Genomic DNA, 26725 nt, shown 5'->3' on the forward strand with positions numbered 1-26725 from the left:
TGAATGGCAATGCTTAGCCCATGAAGTAACTGAGGCTTGGCTGTTGCTGTCACCCAGGTCCTGGGTGGTGGGGGTAATGAATGGCAATGCTGTAGCCCATGAAGTTAACTGAGGCACGGCTGTTGCTGTTATCCCCCTCATATGAGCAAATGAGTGCCACTGCTTAGTGGTGGGGGTGAGCCTGCCACAGGGTAGAGCCAACTCTGAGAGTTCTTCTCAGTGGCAGGGTGATCCTATTACTGAGGGGAACAATGTTGAGTTTTTTGGAGTTTGACCTGTACTTGAACATTCAGTTCAAAACTGGTCTGGGTAGTGGCTCTTCCCTTAATGCATAGCATTATACATGTCCGCAAGGAGATGTGCTTTGCATTATGGGAGATACTAAGACAAGGAGTGATGAGAGCTTGGTCCACCTTTACCACGAGTTGCCTCAGTCCTGAAGATACTTCAGGCGAAACTTTGTTTGCTTACACTTGGATAAAGGATTAAACTAAATTTATTATAGTCTAACCAAGTGGAAAAAATGTTCAACATATTTCTATGCATACTACTCTGAACTGCCATTCTCTAACTGAACCCTGGTTCAACAAAAGATGTACTAAGGCTGTACAAATGAAAAAACCAATACCGTAACTGGCTCAAATCAAGAAACCCCATCCTCCTTTAGAGCTTATACTGGAGCCCAAAATAGATGCAAAAAAAAAACAATCAGTGCTTCCAAAACAGAGTTTGAAACAGTAAAAAGCAGGAAACTAGCAGACTGTTCATATGGCAGCCGAGCCTTTTGGTCTCCAAAGCAATTGGCCGTAACTTCTGCCCAACACTATTCCCACCTATATCATACCCAGATAGCTCTATTGCATCATCATCCACAGAAAAACCAATCTTCTGGCTTCATACTTTGCTTCAAATCCATGTATACCTAATAATGGTAAATGACCCTGAACCATTCCAGATGCCCAACACACAAAGTCCTCTCTATCCTCTTGCCAGGAAGAGATCAGAAAAATACTGTCCAAATTAAACACAAAAAAGTCTCCTGCTTATGGCATATCTCCAATTGTCCTGAAAGTTTGTGCTCCAGAACTGACTCCTATTTACAAATTACGTTCTTGGTAAATTTTACAGCCCATTAATCATGTCGAAGAATAAGAGCAATCCCACAACCGTGTCATTAAATGAAAAAAAGAAGTGGGAAGTAATTACCTTAGATACAAAACGTGATATAAAACATGGTGAAAGTAAAAGTAAGATCAGAAGTGAATTTGGTTTTAATGAGTCTACAGTATGGACTATTTTATCCAAAGCTGACGAGTATTGCAAGCAAGGTAAAGTTGCATCTACATCTGCAAGTATGAAATGCACACATAACCGGAGTGCTATAATGGTTGAAATGGAAGATCTGTTGATTATTTGGCTGGAAGACTGCAATCAAAAGAGAATTCCAATTAGTGCCTTTAATATCACAGCCAAAGCTCTAATCATGTTTTTCAAGACTTAAAGAGATTAACCACCTTACCAGCCATTAAAGATCAAATACGCACCCTCAAAAGCTTTGTATCCATCATAAATTTCAATGTAATATCAATGGTATTACAATTTTAATATGCACTTCGCCTCCATGGAAATGTGGACGTATATATACGTCCTGGCCGGTAGCGTGGTTAAATATAAAGAAAACAAGTCAAAATTAGCAGCTAGCAAAGGTTGGCTTGAAAATTTTAAATCTAGGGCTGGACTAAAGAATGTGAAAATAACAGGTGAAGCTGCAAGTGCCAATGAAGATGCTGCATCTACGTTTCCTGCTGAGCTGCAGAAAATTATTGAAGAAAATGATTATGATTACTGCCAAATTTTCAACATAGATGAAACTGGCCTCTATTAGAAAGTAATGCCATCTAGAACTTTTATATCAAAAAAAGAAGCAGCTCAGCTTGGCTATAAAGTATCAAGAGATTGCTTAACTGTTATGCTTGGAGGGGAATGCTAATGGATATTTTAAATTGAAGCTGTTGCTTGTTTATCGAACTCAGAACCCAAGGGCTTTAAAAGGATTTAACAAGAACTCTTTACCTGTAATTTGGTGGGCGAATCATATTTTTGCCTGGCAGTTTAAGCCTATTGCAAGAGAAATAACTTAGCTTTCAAAGCTCTTTTGCTTTTAGATAATGCACCTGGTCATCCAAATTCTCTTAATGAACTGTGTGAGAATGTGAAAGAAAAATTTTATTTTTCCCACCAAATACGACATCATTGCTACAACCTATGGACATGGGCATCATTGCAACTTTCAAAGCCTATTTTCTTATAAAGACGTTCTCAAAGGCATTAGAAAACAAAAACGGGAGAAAATGCGATTATGCTCCAAGAATTTTGGAAAAAATTTAACAAAAAACATGCAATTGAAAACATTCATGACTCGTGGGAGCAAGTGTCTTCTAGCTGTATGAAAGCTGTTTGGAAAAACTTTTTGCCAGAATGCACTAATGACTTTGGTTGTTTTCAAAATCCTGTGAACCATGTGATTGAAGAAATCGTTGCAGTTGGTGAGGATCTTGGTTTTGATGCAGAAGATGTTAAAGAAGTATTGGATTCAAATTCAAAAGATTTCAGTGACAATGATCTTCTTGAAATTTAACAACAACGTGCATATGAAGATGAAGTTCCAAAGGAGATAACAGTCAAAGAACTGGATGGAATATTTCGCAGTTTAGAATCGCTTAAGCAGCAAGAAATGGATATGGATCCAGATTTTAATCGAAGAATGCTTGTTTGCCGAGGTCTGGAGAGTCATTTTGCTTGTTATCTTAGAATTTATGCCAATAAGAAAAAAAACTAAAACTGTTCGAATGACCCTTGATAACTTCTTTTGATAAAAAAAATTGCAGTAACTAATGTAGGTACAAGTATTTATTAACCATTTACTTTGCATTCATTTTTTATCTTTCCTAAAAGAGTACCATATAAAACGAACTATTAATACGGTAATCGATCATGGAATGAATTGTACTTTTTGCCATTGATTATTATATTTGATTAACGCAATTTTGATATACACGATAACATCGAGGGATACCTGTACATATATATATATACAGAGACAAGCTGAAATATTTCACACAGTATGCTAAAGAAACAATGATTTGATCAATGGTTATTCTACTGGCATGACCTCTAGTAAAAATAGAATATAAAAAAAAATTAAATAAATAAAAAATACAATTACAAATAAAAAGTTAATTACTTAATTAAAAACTACATGAAAGCTATATTCTATTTAAGATAACATCAGCGATACATTCTTTTATATAGATATTTCATATAGATAGTTATTATAATTAGGAGTGGTTTCTTTGCATGGAGGGTGGTTGAACCATGGAATGCATTGCCTGATGGAGTGGTGAGAGCGAGAATGGTCAATGCATTTAAGGAGCGATATGATAGACTTGGTGTTTCTTAGAAGGGACCTCCCTCGATGAGTCTTGATAGACTTGTGTTTCTCAGAAAGTACCTCCCACGATGAGTCTTTTGACTCCATGGAGGCCTGAATAATAATAATATAATAACTATGGTGAAGCTGGCCTTTCTGATCATGCCCTGAACACTTCACATAGAATTGACTGGAAAAGCACCAGTTGTTTACATCACACCAAAACATGAACATAAATTTAAGGAAGCCTGTAAAATTCTTATCAACCACCGTAATCTTAAAAATAATGATGGTCTAAAAATCCCAAGCATATAGAAGGCACATATTCTACCCACTTAACCTTTCACCCAAAGAGTTAAATATAAATACAACCATAAGTAATCCAGAATCTTAAATCTAATATAACAATTGTCATGTTAAATTAGGATATCATTGTTACTGTAAGAAAATTATCTATATGAAAGAATGTTTCTCTGATGCTATTTTAAATAACATCAGAATTAAAATTAATTACTTAATTTTAATTAAGTAATTAATTTTTTTATTTGTATTTGTATTTTTTTATATATATTTATTTAATTTTTTTTTTTTTTTTTATATTCTATTTTCATTAGAGGTTATGCCAATAGAAAATAACTGTTGATCAAATCATTGTTTCTTTAGCATACTGTGTGAAATGTAATTCATCTTGTCTCTATGTATATGCTCCAGATGATGACTTTAATATGAAGGTTGAAACGTCGGGAAATTAAAATAGTTATTATAGAGTCAATAATTTATCTAAAATGAACTCTCTTACTTCCCACAACCTGAAAACTGGCTTATATTCAACCCATTCCCAAGAAGGGAGATGTCACTGCCGTCCAACTACAACCCTATCATGTTTACCTCAGTCCTGTCTTAAGTAATGGAAAAAGTCATCAATTCCCAACTCCTACACTAACTTGAAGACACCCAGCAAATAAGCGACTACCAGTAAGTATGCCGTCGCTGCCGATCAACAGGAGATCTGCTTACATATGTCACCCATCTCTGGACAAATGCCATGGAGAAGTTTGGCAAATCTCAGGTGGTTGCACTTGCTTTTGACCGGGTCTGGCACAAAGTCTTACTAAGCAAGCTACCATCATTTGGTCTGTCTCAAAATATTGGTAGTTGGATTGTCAGCTTTCTGTCTGGATGCACACTGTGTGTGATGGTGGATAGTTCCTTATCCTCTCACCTTTCAACCAATGCCAGTGTTCCACAAGGTTCTGTCTTCCTACTATATATCAGTGACCTACTTCAGTTGACCTCGAACCCAATACACAGTTTGCACATGAGCACATTGCACCCCCTTTTCATTTGATAAACCTTACGCTACACAACTCACCTCAACCTACAGAACATCAATCACCACCGCCCTCAATTCTGATTTCCGACCATCTTCAAATGGGGTTCTATAACCTCATCAATTTCGCTGCTAATAAAACCCAGTTCTGTCCTATTTCTTATGAAAACAGGACAGAACTGTTTTATTTTCATGAGTTGTTTTTGACAACACCCAAATTTCCAGACAATTTGAGATTCCTCATCTTGGAATTACTCTGACATCAAACCTCTCCTGGCATAAACACACAACCATTGCATCCTCAGCTTCCAAAAAACTAAGATTTCTCTTTCGCTGAAGATGTTGCTTCACCCCTGAACAGCTGTTAACATTATACAAATCACAAATCTGCCCACCTATTGAATACTGCTCTCTTATATGGGGTGGGGCCCCCTAAAAGCTCCCTCAAAATGCTTAACTCAATACAGAGTAGAGCATTCAGACTTATTAATGACCCATTGCTTACCAACTCACCCCCCTCACACACACTTTTGCACAGATGTTTGGTTTCTGCAATATGTACATTCTACAAATATTTCCATGGGAAATGCTCAACTGAAATGACATCAATAATTTCCCCACTTAGTACTAAGCTTGTTGGAACACATGCAGCTGCTGCTCAACATCCCTTCACAGTACACCTTGAAACAAACAGAACAAGTTTCTTTTTCTTTACCTTCATCCTTGCAACTGCTGTATTGTGCAACGGTCTTTCTCCATTGTGTTTCCCAAGGAATAGAATATACAGTCTTTCAAATCAAATGTAAACAAGTTCCTCCATACCTAATATATTATAGGTTGATCAACCAACCTCTCATGTATAGGCTCAACCAGAGGAATAGTTTGTGACTATTCTTTAAAATAACATTATCCCTTATAGCCTTAAATGTCAATCCCCTTGTCCTTGTCAAGTTGGGGGAGGGGAGAGGAATAATGCTACCAAGGCTATAGTTTTTCTCTTCTTGGGTTGACTTTTACATCTAACCTACAGGTGCAGGCACATTACATGCATAGCTTCTTCCTCCCTTCAAAAATCTTAGTATTTGTTTTCATTCTGAATAGTACTTCTTGACTCCTCACATTATAGATCTCCAATCCATCTGACCTTGGAATACCGTTCACATTTGTGGTGGTTCACTAAAACCTCCCTCAGAATGCTCATTCATCAGAAGAGCTATTCACTTAGATGACACACCTCCCCTCTCTCTCTTCCCCATAGTCTCCATTTCTTCATTCTTTTCTATATGCATTTCTATGCATACTGCTCCAATGAATTCTTCTGCTTTCATGTGTTCATGACATACGTGCGTGTTCACATGCAGACACAGCTGCTAGTTAACATCCATTTGTGGTTCAGATGTAAACTTACTGAAGCAACATTTTATTTTGAGTTTGTTATGGTGTTTGCTGTAGTGAGGAAGTCAAATTATGTCACTGCCAATACTACTTGCTTCAACAGTAATTTTTAGTCTTACGAGTCTTTGAGGCATATGAACATTAAAAGGCCTGAAGTGTTCAACAGAATAATATATAAAAGAATTAACTTTCAATTACTATAGTTAATACATTGAGGCCTCTGTTCACATTCTGAGATATTTATATATTGGAAAATCATATAATCATCATCATCATCATCAAATTCCTGATATACACCCTCGCGGGGGGGGGGGTGTACAGCATATGATAGTACTATATGAAAAATTTACATCATCACTAACTTCCTATCTACAATTTTCCTCCAAACTATTCTGTTACCTGTCAAGACTCCAACATTATCAAATCTTATATTTCTATCGTCTAAGGCATTTTGTACCATATCAATCCACCTATATCTTGGTCTTCCTCTGGGTCGTTTTCCTGCCAGCCTGGCAGAGAACACTTGTTTTGTTAATCTTTCCTCAGCCATAAGTGACCATACCACCTAAGATTAGCTCTGTTAATGTATTTATGCAAGTATACTTGAAAAATAGCTAAGAAAAATTGTGGAAAGGAAATTTGGTGAAGAACAACCTGATTAAGTTTTGTTGATCTGGCAAAGGCAAATGACAAGGTGCCAAGAGGAAAGCTCTTCAAAATGCTACAGTTATATGATGTAAATGGGACATTATATCGATAATACATAGTCTCTATTTAAGCTGTAAGTCACTTGTTAGAATTGATGTGGATTATCTTATTTCGGACAAACAGGAAGATCTGCCTCTATTCGGCTAGAAGAACACCAGTCTTATATTCAATACCTTGATCCTGAACAGTCTGGACTTGATTCACTGGACATAGAGTTCATTGGAAAAAGACAAGAGTCCTTCACAAAAGTCGGTTCCTCATGGAACGGCTTTATAAAGAAACGTGAAACAAACTTTACTTCACTCTCCTAACTTAAACAGATCTGATGGTTTACATCTATCTCCTTTATGGGAGATAGTACTTTATAAATCAGCTAATCTTTCCTAATTTTTTATTGTATATATAATTTTTTTTTTTTTTTTTTGTTAGGAAATTTATTGACCTTTTTAGTTATCTTACACTAGCTACTTAGGTGGCTCTTTTTGGAATTGTCAGTTATTGTTTAATTTGAGCTTAAAATGTACTGAAGATGCCTGTGACACACAGGCAAAAATTATACTATTAAATAATCTTTTATGTGAGTTTTTCCATTATTAATTTTGTATTTATATGTCTGCTCTTAGTATTCCCTTATTAAAACTTACTATCATATCCTGTACACTGCTTGAGGGTACATGTCAGGAATGTTATGATCCTGTACTGACAATGCCTATGACACTTGCACAAAAATTTTACATTAAGTAAGTTTTTTACTTGAGTTTTCCTCTGTTTTTATATTTCCTTTGATTAACATCTTTAGCACAACAGAATCCAAAATTGTGGTCAAACCAGTTTGAATGAACTTCAGCAGAATTAAAAGTGGAGAGAACAGAGGATCTGCACAAATACCAGTAATATAAAACTTATGTTACCAAAACAAAGAGGATCAAAGTAGATCCTTATAAATAATTATTCAGTGATTTATTCTGCAACAATTAAATATGCAGAGAAAGAACTAACAGCTTTGGTATACTTAATATTAAATATTAACTTTTTGAATAGAAGGCTTTTTTCAAGTAAGGTAAGTTATCTCTTCTCATTCTTATCATCACAGAAGAATTTGGTAGTTTGAATCATTTCAAAAGCACAAATAAAATTATAATTACTTAAATATAAAGAGCCAACAGGCTTCATTTCGGTGATATAAACATTATTTAAATTAAGGGGATATTAAATCCCACATTGTTTTAAAACCGAATAAGAAACTCAAAGATTGGAATCAGAGAGTTTCATGCCGAATATAGTAAACTATAAAAGTATCATCGATTACTAGTGTGAGCTAATGCAAGTAGTCCTAGTATGTAGTACAAACTCGAGCAACACGCAGCAAAGGTGGTAAAGTTCTGATCGCTATTCTTGGTATTTTCCATAATGTAAAAACACATTTCCTAGGAAATGTATGCTGTTATTACATTATGGCAGGAGGTCACTACCCAGACCAGTTTCATCCTTTATTGAGGCTTCATCAGTGAGTAACTAGACAAAAATTAATACCAAAGGGTATTAATTTTGTTGGATTCTTGCAAGAATCCAGCAAGTATTTATTACTTAGTAAGTGATAAACACTTGCTGGATTCTTGTATTAAACAGTTTAGTTATGCTTATAGTATCAACTCTTGTTACAGAAACTTTTATAACATATTCTTTCTCTATAATGAAATACTGAGAAGTCCCTGCTAAAGCTTCATTAAATATCATTGTTCAGGTTATAAAATAAAGGTAATTCACTATATTAAATCTTACACAAATAAAAAAAAATAATTATATAACTTCACAGTAGTGAGTTGATTGTAATGCTGTGCTCCAGAATAAAAACAAGTATATTTAATATGATCAGAAGAAAAATTAATAGTTTTTTTTGTATTAGTATAAGAAAGCTTTTAAAAAGTTAAACACACTTATTTTTAAATGATTTGTAAACTGAAAGATATTATTGAAGAATACAACAGTATAAAATCTTTTTATATTTTAAATAACATAAGGAGTAAATATAAAAAAAAATAATAATAAAGTAATGAAATATATTATCTTTATTATGTCATCTATATTTTTCTTTTCATGTTTTTATTTATATATATATATATATATATATATTTTTTTTTTTTTTTTTTTAAGGTTACATATTCTCTATAAAATGATTCATTTTCGGGTTCATTATGTCCTCTATGTGATGTTTGTTTTTTGACCAATATGTAGGAAAGATGCAATAATCTACTTTAAAGGAATATGTTAAGAAACAATAACCAAATTTCAGAAATTGAATGGCAAAATTTGAAGAAATGATTATAGATAACAGTATTTTCCTTTTCTTTACTTGTAAAAAATAGGTAATAACTCCCTAACAGGCTTGATCAGTAAAAGAACAGTGTTGAAAGTTCAAATTTCACAAACATAAAGGTAGATGCTGGACTTTGCTGGTTACTGTAGACTGTGACTATACTATGAAGTTGAACAATATTTGACATTGTTCAACTTTATGGTATCTGAGAAAGCTATGGATCTATGTATGTGTTGCTAAATGTACATAAACTTAAATGTCTGAATGGATAAGTGCTGGCAAGTTTCTTTCAGATCTCTATGAACTGAACTTGTGGATTAGTTGCCTCATTATATAATAGCAAGAAGAAAGTGATTCAATATTAGTGATTCACAAATATGATATTATATGAATGATAGTCCCTGGTTCTCTCTCTCTACAAAGCAATGCCATGTATGCTGTGATCTGGAAAAACCCAGGGATGCATCATTCCTCTAATATTCACTTAAAGAAACATTTATGGTGGAGGTAGTGTGGTGGTTTTGGGAGGCATCTCGTTGGGTGGATGCACCGACCTGTATGTGTTTCCTAGCAGAACTACAAATGCTTCAACCTACACAGACGAGATTCTGGACCCCTGTGTTCATTCGTATGGAGGTGCAATAGGAGACATTTATCCTACAAGAAGATAATGCTCATTCTCATCTAGTGGCTCATGAAGCAATATCCTCAAGAAGATATGGACTGGCCAGGTAGGTTTCCTGAACTTAGTCCTATTAAACATCTCTGGGATGCTCTAGAGAGACATATTGCTGCACTCAATCCCTTTCCCCAAACCTTGAGAGACAAGAGGTTGCAAGGGCAATGGTTGTTATTACCTGGGCATCATTATAAACAGTAAGAAACATTATCGTGAGGGTGACCATATTCCGTATTTGGGCACTTTGAAATCTCGTTTTGACCTCTTGTTTTTGGCCATTGTCTTCATGTGCCCACTTGTTACTGAAGTAAACTGTTTATTTGTCATTTTTATGGGTGTTTCTTTTGCATTTCATATCACGCTGCTTTATACCAAATTGCATAACAAATTCATCATGCAGTTTTTGAGTCGTCATGATTTTTCTCTTTATTCCTTAATTTACGGAACCCTGTGTAAAATGTTATACTCAAAATTGTATAAAGCTGATGTTGATATATGTCATACATCATGTTGATATATTGAATTTTGAATGCATTATAAAATATTAATACCAGAAACACTTAGTTGAAAATTTTACAATAAAAATATCAAACATAAGTGTCATAGTCATTGTCAGTACAGTTATAGGAAAACTCAAAAAAGAACAATTTAATTGAAAGCAGATGATATTATGTACAATATCGGCTGCAAGGGAATAGCTCCATCTGCATTAATAGATTTTCAAAATAAATTACAATAAATTGATTTAGTTAATTAATTTAAATTATAAACAAAATTTAATTACAATTATGGAACAAATGAATGGTGAGCATTGGTTAATATAACTTTTGAAAATTGGGACAGTTTTAGGTAGTCGTCTTTGTTAAGATTCGGATTGTGAATATGTGATTCATAGCTTTCTTTGTAGTCCTTCTAGAAGAAAGTAACTTTTGTGTAACACTTTGGTTTTGTTCCACTGAATTCTGTTTTGTAGATAAAACGTGGTTTGCTAAACTGGATTTGTTGGGTTCGTTAAGAGAAATGTATTCCTGATGTTCTTCCTGGTGAATTTGTGCAGATCAACCAGTTTGTCCATAATAACATAAATCACAAGAGCAGGGATTCTGTAAACTCCAGGATAAGATAGAGGAGGATATTTGTCTTTTGGTAAAATAAGTTTGCGAACTGAATGGAAAGTACAAAACAGAATTCTTTGTATATTTCTCAAAAATAATCTTGCTATTTTTTCAGAAAGTCCCTAAACCCATGGAATACAAATTCTGGTAATTTCTTCTTGAGGAGGGTTAGGATGACAACAATAATTATTAATTATTTTTTCTATAGTTTCTCATTCTATGTCAACAAAATGGCAGTGTTGGATCTTGAATGACGACTCTTTCAACAAAAGAATCATTCATTCAAGATTTAACAAGAAACACAATTCTGAGCTAGAAATACTTGTTCTATTAGTACATAAATTAACTAAAGGAAAGTACATTAATCTGTCAAAATAATCTTGCTATTTTTTCAGAAAGTTCATGGAATACAAATTCTGGTAATTTCTTCTTGAGGAGGGTTAGGATGACAACAATAATTATTAATTATTTTTTCTATAGTTTCTCATTCTATGTCAACAAAATGGCAGTGTTGGATCTTGAATGACGACTCTTTCAACAAAAGAATCATTCAAGATTTAACAAGACACACAATTCTGAGCTAGAAATACTTGTTCTATTAGTTAAGCAAGAAAAATATAAAAGAAAGCATGTTAGAATTAGCTTAGAAAGAAGTGAAATAGAGGAGAAAATTGTTTGTCTAAATAGAATTATATTGTTTAAAATTATTGATGTCAAAATTATACTCTATGTAAGAATATATGTCTAAGTGCAAACAAAGGTCCAAAGGTTGCTAGCTAGCTGCCCACGATGACATAACATCCGAACCAAGAACGTTCGTGGAAAGCGAATGGAACTCGTGTTCTACGAAAAGCGTGCTCTTCGAGGAGAGGTATGACGCCACTTCGTAAGAGCGAATAGGAAGGCATCGTGAATAAGATTCGAATGTGGAAAGAGGGTGCTGTAAGAGAGGATAAGTATGAGTTCACGCGTGTTTGAACCCCCGTTTTTTCAGGTTCCGGTTTTTCTCGTGTGGACTAGCAGTGCTGACCGATCGCCGCCGCCGGATGGCAATCTCCGTCCCGGTTGCTAACTGAAGGCTTGCTATATGCGAGGTGATGGCAGTTCTCCAAATTGGGCCATTGGTAAAGCTTTCCTCAATGTTGAGATAGCAAAGGGTTCCCGTTGATGGCGGTCGAGCTAACAACAGCAAACCATGAGATGAGTGAGTGTCCAGCAAAGAAAAGTGGCCATTTCGTAACAAACACGTGACTTCCACATTGCGGCAATCTACCGTAGCAGAAAGAACCACATCTTCACATCAAGGTGGTAAAGTACTTAAACTTTTTTTACCTATGTAATAATTAACTTTAGAGGAAAGAAGGAACAAGATTCTGACTAGGAAGAAACGGAACTTTAAAGTAACTTTGTGCTCAGTGATTTATTGACTGCGTTGGACTGGTAGTCTGAGAACTTAAGATTGTGTAGTTCTTAATTTAATGTAAAGGAGTCAAAATGACAAAGTTTTTAGTTTAGAAATTGATCTTATATTTTGTGCTATGTGTGAACCTAATTCACCCATGGAATGTGAATAGCATACTTGTCAGTTTGAATATTTCTTATTTGCTTAACTAGTGATTTAGTAATGATTTCAAATGATTTGCTCTTGACATGTTAAACTTAATTGTAATCTCTTTAGCCATTTAATAAATGTTTTTCTATGTAAGCCTGAGTTTTGTCTGAGCATGAGACTGATTTTACCACTCATAAAATTACTTACCTATGCATAAGTGGAATATAAGGGGAGTTAAGAGTAATTTGGCCATGAATATATGCTAAGATTACTTTAAGCTACTTAATTATTTTAATAAAGTTAGGTAACACTTGACCTTCGGGAAGGTTTCTTTGGACAAAAATTTTCTGTCCTAAAGCTCTTGACTGGCGCAGCTAAAACAAACAAATATCATCAGAGCTTGAAAAGGGAAACTGATCCCACAGAGATAGTTTAGAGATTTATTCTTAGTTGGCACAAGAGAAATAATAGTAGTGAAAATATAGAAAAACAACGACGTAACAGCAGTTTACAGTTCTCAATATGTAGAAAACCAACTCATACTGGTAAATACATTGATTCTAACTCTCATTATCACCCTTGTCAGAAATATGGTGTAATCAAATCCTTAGTTGTCAGAGTTCATAAAATTTGTTTTGCAAGTTCTCTTTTAAAAAAAAGAAGTGTTTATTATCAGAACTATTTTTAGTGCAAATAGTTATAATGCAAAAACTATCAAAAAAAAAAAAAAAAATATGACCATTATCCTAACCTTCCTCAAGAAGAAATTACTAGAATTTGTATTCCATGCATTAAGGAACTTTCTGAAAAATTAGTAAGACTATTTCAATAGATTGACTTACAATTCTCTTTTGGTCCAGTTCGTAAACTTAATACCTTCCTTATCGCACAAAAACACAAATATCCTGCTCTTGTGGCTTATGCTATTAAGGGCAAAATGGTCGATCTACACAAATTCATCTGGAAGAACATAAGGAATATATTTCTCTTAAAAACCCAACAAATCCGGTTTAGCAAATCATGCTTTATCTACAAAATGCAGAATTCGGTGGAACAAAACCAAAGTATTACACAAAAGTTATTTTCCTCCAGAAAGACTACAAAGAAAGCTGTGGAGCACATAGCTTTCTTTGTAATCTTTCTGAACAAAAATGATTGCCTAAAACTATCTAAATTTTTGGAAGTTATATTAACCAATACTCACCACTCATGTTCCATAATTGTAATTAAATTTTGTTTATAATTTAAAAATAATTAACTCAATTTATTGTAATTTATTTTGAATATCTGTTAATGCAGATGGAGCTATTCTCCTGCAGCCGATATTGCACATAATATCACATGCTTTCAATTAAATTGTTATTTTTTGGATTTTCCTATAACTAACTGTATTAACAATGGCTATGAAACTTAGCCGAAATTTTTATGATGAATTTTGAATGGTCAGAATTTACAGGGAGCCTCTGTAACTCAGTCGGTATAGACGAAGTCCTTTGGTCAGAAACTCTGGGCTTAATTCCTGTCTAGAGAAACCTTTATCTAGTCTCTTTTGACTAATCTAAATCTTTCACCTGATTTTAAAACTCATACAGAGGTGGGATTTTATTCTCCCGGTAACTCAAGTTTTTCATCCCTTAAAACAGGCAAACTGTTCCCGTGGACGGACATACACACACAGCTACAGTCATAAATACTTATGGCAAGGAAGGCAACAGGGAAACTACCTTGCTTCATGATCATCTCCCTGGTATAGTAGCATATTCGCTACCCCATAAGGTTGAAGGGAAAAATACAAAGTATAATTTACAGTATGCAAGTATATTGAGAATTCTCAAATTATTGAAAATAAATGAATTAAATACATTTTAGGTTTCATTTAATTGTAATTTGTATTGTTGAAAAAGTTACTGCTTTTCTCTTTATATATTTAAAGTTCAACTGAGAATCATTCAAAACTTGAAGAAACTTTAAAATTTCTTTCTCTCTCTCTCTCTCTCTCCTAGCTGCTGTTTCTGCTTTAGCTAAATTTGGTGCACACTGTGAGGATCTACTTCCAAATATCAGCGTATTGCTTGAACGGTGTCTTTTGGATCTTGATGATGAAGTGAGAGATCGAGCTACCTTTTATTTAAATATCCTTATGCAAAAACAGAAAAAATTAAATATGCAATACATATTTGAAGGTAAGAGTGGTATTCATTTTCTGTATGTGATGATTATTGTGTTATTGTAAAATGTACAAGGTTGATGAAATGCTGCTAAGCATCTTGAATACTATGCAGTAAATATGTAATTACAACAGATGTTCACTTTAGTGAATGCTACTATAATGAAATACTGAAAATCTCAAGCAAAACTCCATAATATTGTTGTTTTGTAATTTGAAATTGCATATGGTAGGAAGCATTTACTGTTAGATGATACTGCAAGCGTCCAAATTGCTTTCTCATATTATAAATACAGATGCATTTATTTTTAACGTAATCTGCTCAGCATAACAACCATATTGACATCAATCATCATGTTGCCATAATAACAGATGTAAAGTATGTTATTGTGTCTTTGCTTCAAAGTACAGTTTGATTCCTCATAATACAGCTATCTATTACAAAGGCTCTTCAACTAATGGTAAGTTAGTTGATTCTCATACAGAGGCAATAGAGATTTTCTGCTTGAAATCTCAGATAGGCTGAGATTTTATGTGGACCCCCATCAACAAAAGATTCTTAGCCTATAGTACATTAGTAATAGTGCCATGGATGAGCTAAAGATTAGATAATCCAGAAAGCCTACTCTAGACACCAAACATGGGATTTTTCCAAGCAACTTAAGAACTCTATTAAGCAGGGTAATGGTCTTGCATTCAGTAATGATGTTCATCTACAATCTGAAAGCATCCATGCTTATGGTGGAATTTTGAACCTACAACCTGTTGGTTAAAGAACAAAAACACTAATACCACTTAGTCATCTAGGACAGCATTTACTTAATAAACTTAACTGCTTTGGTCACTCTAAAAGCAACCTTAAGATAGAAGAGTAGCTTTACATTCCCATTGAAGGGCTGGTTTGCATCTGTTTTAATTGATTGGGTGCTTTTCAAAATGCAATTTGAATGTCCATATTGTTGTGGGTAGTATATGTCTGAAAAGAAGCTATAAATTTTAGAACTTTTAAAACCAGAAACTGAAATTTATTAACTGCTATACAAAGGATTTTAATTGGCACCAGAAGTAAGCATCTTAGTTGTTAACATGTAGTCATGTAAAACTTTTTAAGGGTGGATTGGAGCACACTCATCTTTTTATATTGCTAAGAGGAAACTAATCAGCTTTACATCCTTTCACCATAATGATGAACTAGAAATTGTTCTAATTCCTTGATCCCTAATCCCTGATAAATGTTTCCCAAATTTGGGAAACATTTATCAGGCCAAAGGCCAAGAACTACCAATATAGCCCACCAGGGGGCACCATCTGAACTTTAGGAAAACGTTAGCTTCCTAGCTTCGGTTCTCATTTGCTGTTATGTGGTACTTGTGTGCACTTGTCTTTGTATTAAGTTCCCAAGAAGATGGTAACATGACGTTTGCCGAAATATCGGAAAGTATATATTAAAGTTTATTTAATTTATATTTCTAGTGTACGCTGTCAATTCCTTAATTATTAGTTATCATGTTTGACCAGCATATAAGCCTCTCAACAAGAATAATGATCATCCACGGAGATTCCTTCGCACACAAGGCCTGCCATTACGGCAAACTGAAGCTAAAGTTATCCAGACAACTTAACCGTCTGGCATTCCTAAAATGCTGCCAGGATAATCAAGTCATCCCTAACTGTGTAAAATTTAAACACCGCTTCGTCTCACAGAAAGCTCCCCGTATCTACAACCGGGCGAGCCAGGCTTTACTTCGGGAGCAAATTACCGCTACACGCGATTCCCTAGTCGACATAAACAGAGCTATTTTAGCGCTAGAAAATGAGCTTTCACATACACTTAATCACGACCTTTGGTCAATCCTCGTGTACGGCGGCTAATAAAGAATTCAAATGAATACAGAGCCGACATATCAACAAGTTCAATAAATTAATAAAGAATTCGGCGTCCAAACCTAAACTACAAACCAACACTGTAGTTAACCTTTCTTCAGTTATCTTGAAGCCTGAAGCACTCAATGCTCTGTCACGTGGTCACAACTTCGCCATTGCTCCTAAGAAATTACCGGCCGAGGAATTAATGATCCAAATTGAATGTGGGATTCGCCACCTTCCAAACCACATCGCCAACGATATTATATTGGATGTTGCCTGTGTTCTCACAAAAGCAAAACCTCCAAAATCCAACATTATCCATTAGTGAATACAAGTCACTACAAGAATTGAAGAGAAACAAAGAAATAGTGATCACCAAAGCGGGTAAGGAGAACGGCACTGTGGTACTCAATCTTAATGACTACACAGGTAAGCTCAAGGCTTTACTATTAGATCGATCCACTTACCTCCCTATTGAATACAATCTCACCAACTCTCAAATTAGAAAACTCCATAGGATCATTAAGAAGGTCACTTCTTGGCCTGTGGAGATTACCAACAGACTGAAACCCTATAACTCTACCCCCCCCCCCCCCCCCGCATATATGGGCTCCCAAAAATACATAAAGAAAATGTGCCATTACGTCCCATAGTGGATGGCATTGATTCCGCCACTTACAAACTAGCCAAGCATTTAGGCCCTCACACTATACTGGCAACACACCATCACACATAAAAAACTCAGCCCACTTCAAAGCCAGTATAGAAAACCTTACACTCCAACATAATGACATAATGGTCAGTTTTGGCATCTCCTTCCTATTCACGAATGTCCCCCTCAAAGAAATCTTAGAGCTAATCCAAGCTAAATTTCCTCCTGTTATCTCAGCCCTATTTCAGTTTACAATGAACTTATTTCGTTTGGCAGGAAAAATTCTATAAACAGATAGATTGGACAGCAAGGGGTTCACTACTTTTCCCACCCTTGGCCAATGGAGACTTTTGAAGAGAAAGCCTTAAACTCAGCCCCACAAAAACCTATCATATGGCTTCGCTACGTTGATGATGTGTTCGCTATTTGGCCACATGGCCCGGATTCACTCCTCTCCTTCCTAACACACTTCAACAACCAACACCCTGCAATCAAGTTCACACTGGAAAAAGAGGAAAACAACCTCCCCCTCCTAGACACATAGTCACCCTGCCAACCTGATGGAACCTTGGTTTTCTCAGTTTATAGAAAACCCACCCATACAGGCAGATACATTCACCAACAATCTATCACCCCCCCCCTCACAACAATATGGAGTTATTAAGACACTATTCAACAGGGCAAAAATAATCTGTTCAAATGATCAAGCCCTAACCACTGAACTAAATCACATCCGTGACACTTTCTCAGCCAATGGCTATCCACAACCCACCATCCCCTCCCCTTCACAAAAAAGATTACTCTAAATCCATCACCATTCCCTACATCCGAGGCACCTCGGAAAAAATCAACAAAATCTTAAAAAAACATAACAAACTATTCCTACTTTGTTTCTTATTCTTACTGTTCAGTAAGATCTTCAGAAGCTTCATTTGGATATATGTAGGTGGACTATCAAGGCTTGATGCTGCATAACTCAAAAGGAAATTATCTGCCAAATTTGAGGGTTTTATCTGTTACCCTTCTGAAAAATCAGTACCCAAATTTCGCATATAACTTTCCCCTTATCAAATTTGGTACCCAGAGCAACAGGAATTTAGCCCTTTATTTTATTTTTTATTTTTTTATTATGGAGAGAATTCAGGAAAAGCAGTAGTCTTGAATTTCAAGAGGATGTGGGATTCCCCATGTTTATCTTCATAAGAAGGTAGATATGCCATTCAGATTTTACCTCTGTTTAAGAGTTCTACTTTGTTTTGGTTAAAGTCATCTCATGAACATTCATTTACCTTTTCACTAGAAAGTTTGGAGAAATCTTAAAATGTTACCTTACAACTCTTTGCTTCCAGTCTTACTTTTGACAACACCAAATCTTTGGTTAAACATCTTAACAAATATTGTCTCATCAGTATAAAAAAAAATTATGCTTTCTCTTCTGCTCAAGGAATTGCTTTACCTCTGAGCAATTAATGCTATACAAATTGCAAATCCTTTACCAGCATTCATTACTATTTTTATATTTGGTTACATTCGTTACTATTCTAATTACCAGTCTTTATTCTTTACCAGTTCACTCTGCTCAAACATGTTGCACATAAATGTTCAGTTCCTACTGCTTGCATTTCTGTGCATATTTCTACTGCTGCTTTCATAGAATTGGCATCAGTAATTCTCTGACTCTCCTCTAAATCTGATGAAACACATGCAGCAGTTATCATTCCTTCATTTAAAAATTTTATGGAATTTACAACCGTGTTAAAAAAACTTTTTTATTATCCTGACATTTCGATTTTCATATCAAGATCATCATCTGGAGCATACATAAATATACAAGACAAGCTGAGTTACATTATTAGCTGTAAGCTAGAGAAACAATAATTTGATCGCATGTTATTCTACTGGCATGACTTCTAGTGAAAAAAAAAAAAAAAATTATTTATAAATTACATGAAGCTAAATTCGGTTTATGATGACAGGATTAAACATTTTTTCTTACAGATGGTTTTCAGAATCAATAATGTCCTATTTTTAGTATTACAATTGTTATTTATGATACTGGATTTTCTACAGTCCTGTTTATAGTTGTTCTTAGTGAGGAAGGTTTCATGGGCGAATATATGCCTTCCATATGTTTGGGATTTTAAAACCATCATTATTGATCAGATTGGGGGTGGTTGTTAATGATCTCACAGGCTTCCTTAAATTTTCGTTCATACCATGTTTTAGTGCAATGTAGACAGCTGGTTCTTTTCCAGTAAATTCTGTGTAAGGTATTCAGGGCATGATCCGAAAGGCCAGCTTCACCATAATTATTATATTTAATGTGTTGTGTTCTTTTTGTCTGACAGGAATTGTGCGTCCTGTTTTTCTTATGTATGGTATATTGCAAGTAGAATAAATATGGTATACTCCAGGGTGAGCTAGTGGAGGGAGTGGGTCTTTGGATGAGTTGAGTAAACTTTTTAATTTTGCAGGAGGTTTAATGGTGGTGGCTTTGAGGTTGTATTTTTGTAGTACTCTGTTTATTTTGTCTGATGTTCCTTTAATGTAGGGAATGGTTATAGTTTTACTGTAGTCTGGTTTGTCTTTGTTTTTTATTGAGGTATTGTAGAGAATTTTGTTAATAGTGTTTGGGTTGTATCTGTTTTTTTGGAAATTATTGTTGATAATTTTAAATTCATCTTTCATTGCCTGTTTACTCGAACAGATTGACTGAGCCCTGTTTTTTAGAGTGTTGATGACACCCGGTTTTTGTGTTGGGTGGTAGTAGGAGTTTGTGTGTATATTGTCCCGTATGTGTCGGTTTCCAGTAGACAGTGAAGGAAAGATTGCCAGAGGGAAGACGAGTGACAAGTTTATCTAGAAACAGAAGTGTGTTATGTTTTTTCAATCTCTATTGTGAACCGTATGCATTTGTGTTGTTTGTTTAGGTGGCTAAGGAAAGTGTCTAATGTCTGGCGGCCATGGGACCAGATCGCAAAAACATCGTCAACGTATCTAATCCAGACTTTGGGTTTTAGAGGGGAGGAACTTAAGGCACATTGCTCAAAATGTTCCATGTAAAAGTTAGCAACGGAGGGGGGGGGATAATGGTGAGCCCATGGCTGTGCCTTCTTTTTGTAAGTAGAAGGCGTTTTGCCATACAAAATAACCAGAACGTAATACATGCACAAAGAGTGCTGTGATATCTGGAGGGAATTTATTCTGTAGGAGAAGGATTGTGTCATTGATTGGGACATTCGTAAAGAGGGCAGCGACGTCAAAACTGACTAATAAATCATCTTTTTCTAATGTAATGTCTTTGATAATGTTTATGAAGTGTTGTGTGTTTTTGATATAGGAGGTGGAATGACCTACCAACTCCTTAAGTGTTGCTGCTAATTTTTTGGCTGAGTGATACGCCGGGCTATCAATTCCTTCAACTATAGGTCTTAGCAGAGTGTTTTCTTTGTGAATTTTTTGTAGCCTGTAAATTCGAGGGGAGCGCTTGTAGTGCGGAAATAGTTTTTTGACACTATCTTCGGGACATGCGGTAATTGTCTTAAGTAGTTTCTCTGTTTTGTTTTTTATTCTATTGGTTGGGTTGTGCTTAACTAATTGGTATGTGTTATTGTCAGAGATCAGCAGATTCATTTTTTCTACATAAATGGTACGGTTTAAAATAACGGTGGCATTTCCTTTATCGGCTCTGTTTATTACTATGTTTGGATTTGTTTTAAGTGATTTTATCACTGTTAATTCATGTTTAGTTATGTTGCTTGTTATTGTTTTGTTATGATTTAGAATGTTGGCAGTTTCTAAATGTATTTTGTCTGCTGTGTTATTTGGGGTGAATCTTTACCGAAATCGATAAACAAACTTGAATTTATTTGTAAAAATGAAAGAGACCTAAGATTCATCCCAAATAACATAGGATCCCACAAAACTATATATACTAGGGGGGAGCCCCCCCCCCCCTAATATATATATATAAAAAGATAAGCCAAAATTTGAAACGTCCAACAATGTGTTTTGCCTTCACGAGACAATTTGTTAAGCCGAAATTTTAAACGAAATTTGTCACGATAAAGAGCCAAGAGGTTATTTTTCCGGCTACATAAATTAAGTTAAGGGGATAATAAATCCCGTATTATTTTACAGCTGGGTACGAAACTGAAAGATCGAAATCCATCAAAATCTAAGGGTTTCATGCCAAAGAACTATCGGCGACCAAGCGTAAGTCATCACTTGGGTAGTGCAACTCATGTCAAAGGTGGAGCAAGATCCATCACTATCCTTAATATTTTCTCATAATGTAAAACGCAGCTCCTAGGAGATGTATTACTGCTTCGACCAGACCGGTTTCGACCTTTATTGAGGTCTCATCAATAAAGTAAGTAGACCAGGTCTACCTATTGATCAGCATGAGTAGGTAGACCAGGTCTGCCTACTCATCGGCATGAGAAGGTAGACCAGGAATATCAAAATTTAAGTGAACCGAACTTACATATACCACTACTAACAAATTGCCAGCCCGGTGTACCCATATATTATTATTACTGCGATAAAGAGCCAAGAGGCTATTTTTCCGGCAACATAAATTAAGGGGATAATAAATCCTGTATTATTTTACAGCCGTGTACGAAACTCTGAGATCGAAATCTAAGAGTTTTATGCCTAAGAGCTATCAGCGAGTCCAAGCTTAAGTCATCACGTGGGTAGTACTAAGTCATCACGTGGGTAGTACAACACTAAGGCAACTCCCGTCAAAGGTGGAGCAAGCTCTGTCACCATCCTTAATATTTTCTCATAATGTAAAACACAGCTCCTAGGAGATGTATTACTGTTTTACATTATATGGAGAGGTTACTACCCAGACCGGTTTCAACCTTTATTGAGGTCTCATCAGTGAGTAGGCAGACCTGGAATATCAAGGTTTAAGTGAACCGAACTTACATATACTGCTACTTATGATGATAACGTATGCTTGGACTCGCCGATAGTTCTTCGGCATGAAACTCTTAGATTTCGATCTCCGAGTTTCGTATCCAGCTGTAAAATAATACAGGAGTTATTATCCCCTTAACTTAATTTATGTCGCCGGAAAAATAGCCTCTTGGCTCTTTATATCAGTAATAATAATATATGGGTACACCTGTCTTGGAATTTGTTAGTAGTGGTATATGTAAGTTCGGTTCACTTAAACCTTGATATTCCAGGTCTACCTACTCACTGATGAGACCTCAATAAAGGTCGAAACCGATCTTGGTAGTGACCTCCCCTCATAATGTAAAACAGTAATACATCTCCTAGGAGCTGCGTTTTACGTTATGAGAAAATATTAAGGATAGTGACGGAGCTTGCTCCACCTTTGACACGAGTTGCCTTAGTGTTATACTACCCAAGTGATGACTTACGCTTGGACTCGCCAATATTCTTCAGCATGAAACTCTTAGAATTCGATGGATTTCAATCTCCGAGTTTCCTACCTGGCTGTAAAATAATACGGGAAATTTGTCACATTTTTATGTCATGTCTTCATTGTTTTGAAACGTTCAACAATGTGTTTGCCTTCATGAGACAACAATTTTATCGTTTCAGGATTACCACAATCAAACTGATTGTCGACCATTAGAACAGTACATGTTAGTATTCATTACTGAAAATAGCATAACATGCGTGTCATGACTGATTATATAGTAAATATTTTATTTTCATTTCGTGATTTTGAATAATTAAAGTGAGGTTCATAAAGAACCGGCCTAGCGCCCGGAACTCGGGGGATTGGGTGCCATAGGCACCATATATATGGTTCAGCACTAACCACGGGGAGGGTCTTGGAATGTATCCCTGTGGATAAGTGAGTACTACTGTACTGCATATCAGCAGCATTCCTGATTAGCCTACCTATCTTTGCATCATCAGCAAATAGCTATATGTTGCATGTCAAATCCTTCCCCATATGATTATTGTACAGATTGAATAACAATGGACCAAGGATCCATCCCTTAGGCACACTTCTTATCTTGAATCTTGCAGAATCACATCCCCCATATACAACTTTTTGATATGTCTTTCAGCCATCCTCTTATCCATGCCAAGAGTTTATAATCTAATCTCATATTCTTCAATTTATGCAACAGTCTTCCATGCTATATTCCAGGGTTTCTCAAACTTTTTCTACGACGGAACACTTCACAAATCCTGAAATGTTCACGGAACACCTTGATTAGTTTGTAATGTATTAGTTAATAATTAATTGGTAATTTAGCTTATTTTATTGTTAATTAATAATTAATCATTAATTATTAATGATTGGTAATTAATTATTAATGATTGATAATTAATTGTTAATTACTTAAACATGAATTAAACCAACTTTAAATTGATTTGTGCTGATTTTCATTGACATATCCCATTCTGATCACCAAAAATTTAGTGAATGCAGACTTTTTCTCCTGTGTGCTGGTTTTGCAGGTTAGGTAAATATAAATAAAATAAATGAGTAAATCTAAGCATTAAGAATAAACAATCATTTATTGTCAAATGTTAATTAGCAAAAACAAAACACATAAAAATAGTAAAAGTATATTGCAAATTAAGTTCTTAATGACTCCGATGTTTTTGGGTCTTTGAATTACAAATTCTTTTGATATCAGGTGCGATATTAGAAAGTTGAATTCTCATATTTGGTGTAGCATCGAATCTGTTCCTGGACTTTGATTTGGTTGCAGCATAATATGAAAATCCTGCCTCGCATAAATGTCATTGTAAAAGGAAGTAAAACAAAAATAGCTAGTTTTGACACACTTGTCCAGAAATCATTTATTGGCAGTTCCTTGTATTTTTGTTTTAAATCAGAGTCACTAACTAAATCAATTAGATTTTCATAGTCACTTGCACTGAAGCCTTCTGGCTTAGTTTAGCTGTCACTGTAAGTGGATTCAGAACCCAGGAATTGTCCTCACTGGATTTTGGAAAATATTGCAAAAGGGTTGATTGTAAGTCATGCAAGTGTTCTAAAATTACGTTAGATACTTCTTCATTTACTTTAGAATTTATTTCAGTCAAAAATTCATGCAAGGTGGGAAAACAATCAAAATTATTCTGTTCAACTGTAGAAATCCAGCATTGCAACTTCCTATCAAAAGATGCAATTTTATCTCTTGTATTAAAAATTGTAATATTCTTTCCTTGTAATGATAAGTTAATTTCATTGCACTTTGTAAAAATATCTGCCAGATACGCAAGACTCATCAACCATGAAAAATTTCTTAATAATTCAATAAAATTTTGTCCTAAATTATATGACATCAAGAAGACCATTAACGCACCACAAAGTTCAAAAAGCCTCAATATGCTTTTCCTCTGGATAACCATCTCACTTCGATATGTAATAAAAGTGTGTCATGTGCACTACCCATTTCATCGCACAAAATTTTAAATAATCTGGATTGAAGTGGTCGAGATTTTACACAGTTGATCATTTTTTCGGCTTCATCCAAAATAGTTTTTAAATATGTACGAATTCTTTTTGTTACTAGTGCTTGTCTATGCAAAACACAATGCTTTTTGGTGGCTCTTGTAGCTACTTGCAGGATACGTGTTACAACTCCCTTCCTCTTTCCTACCATTGCTTGAGCACCATCTGTAAAAATATCAATATTTCTCCCAACCAATTTCCTGTTTTGCAATATAATTATTAATACAGTTGAATATATCTTCTCCGGTAGTTTTTTCTTGATGATATTCGAACATGAGTAAATCTTTTTCAATACTTTTATCAAATATGTAACGAGCAAACACTAGTAATACAGAGAGTCTTGCGACATGTGTAGATTCATCCATTTGCAGTGAATATTCACTGCAGTCTAAGTCGATGAATTAGCTCTTTTTCTATGTCAGCAGAAAGATCTTTGATGTGGCGTGAAACAGTATCATTTGATAATTGTTCTGCATCTATTTTTTTTTAGCAACCTGCTCGTTTAACATGTATGATACAATGTCTTTCACACGAGGCTTAATGAGCGTCTCACCAATTGTATGAGCTTCACCATGAAGTGCAATGCGGTAACTCACACGAAAAGATGCATTTGTTGCATTTTCAGTTGTAGTAATTGTAGCCATTTGAAGTTCAGATTTTTCTAGCGAGTCACGTCGTCTCTTAAAAAAATGTATATATTTTCCTTTGTAATCAGTGTGTTTCGTTTCGAAGTGCCTATGAAATTTAGCTGGAGCCAAAGAACTGTTTACTAGTATTTTATTACATAAAACATCAGGAGCATGTGTATTGCCAATACACGTAAATCCATAATTTAAATAACTTTCATGGTACTTCCACTTTGGTCTGTTCTTAGACGACTCTTGTTCTTTAATATTAGCTTTTGAAGAAACCACAGTTTGCAATTCCATATCTTCTCCAATCATATGAGTAGATGTGTCAGCAGAAGTACTTGCTCCTCCTTGTGTTAAAGTTTCTGTCTTTAAACAAGAATCCATGGGTATTTTTTCAATAATATTCAAATTCCAATATTTGTCAGAGCTATAATAAAAACAAATAGAATTTTGTTGTAAAGGTAACTTTAGTATGAAAAACAATAAGATTATAAATAAGAAATGTCAAATAATATAAAAGTAAATGAATAATGCAAAATAGTGAAAAAAGACTGCAACACACAAAAGTAAATATGAATTGTAACAATACTTGTAAGAAAAGTACTAAACCGTATCAAATAATGTAAAAGCAATTGCAATAAGAATGATTTGATAAAATGTTCCGTAACAAAAATTAAACAGTTCAAAATAAATCAGATATTAATTATAAAATTAGTTAAAAGAGTAAGAATTTTTTTTTTTTTTTTTTTTTTTTTTTTTTTAAAGTCGCCTCGCCTTCTCCCTATGTACGGGAATAAAAAGGCTTTAGCTGATTTTTTTTTTCCGAGGGCCCAGTCCCAACAAATTTATTCGTTCGTAAATACCTTTCCAAATTTTTTTGAAGTTCATACATTAACATAAGTATTAATAATTAATTATGGCATAATCATAAAAGAGTATTAGTACACTTATGTATACGGTGTGGCATGTTGACAAATATAAATTACATTTAAATTAGTTATCAATCACTGGACTAATGAGATGTTGTAGTTTATTCAGGCAAACATCATTAAATTAATTTGTGCTGATTTTCATTTACATTTCCCATTCTGATCACGAAATATATTTATAATATTATAAGTACTTACGAGTGAATGCAGACTTTTTCTCCTGTGTGCTGGTAGTTTTCCCTCTCCTTTTGTACATCCTGGAGATCTTTGTAGGCTTCAGGTGGATGACTCACTATCTATTCTGTCACAAACACCTTCAATAAGAGATTTCTCAATACCAAAGTTTCAGAACAAGCACTTACACACTGCAATACGAACTTGCGAAGAAATTATTCAGTTGTAATAGATTTGAGAACCGGATACAGACTACCTTGATCTTGTGGAAAAATTTGCTGATTGGTCACTGATATTTGCAATGCAGATGTTATTTC

General features: G+C 34.8%; 1 protein-coding gene across 2 annotated transcripts in view; it reads left to right on the plus strand.

Moving 5' to 3' along the window:
* gammaCOP (coat protein (coatomer) gamma) overlaps positions 1-26725 on the plus strand; it is a 406638-nt gene that overhangs the window by 253943 nt on the left and 125970 nt on the right. For both annotated transcript variants that reach the window (XM_090390747.1, XM_090390756.1), the window contains exon 15: positions 14530-14709. In XM_090390747.1, coding sequence (XP_090246873.1) covers positions 14530-14709 — 180 coding nt within the window. The remainder of the gene's footprint in view (positions 1-14529; positions 14710-26725) is intronic.

The sequence above is a fragment of the Typopeltis vanoorti genome, chromosome 1 (assembly GCF_054136105.1).
Source record: "Typopeltis vanoorti isolate ZY-2024b chromosome 1, IOZ_Tvanoo_1.0, whole genome shotgun sequence".
Classification (NCBI taxonomy): domain Eukaryota; kingdom Metazoa; phylum Arthropoda; class Arachnida; order Uropygi; family Thelyphonidae; genus Typopeltis; species Typopeltis vanoorti.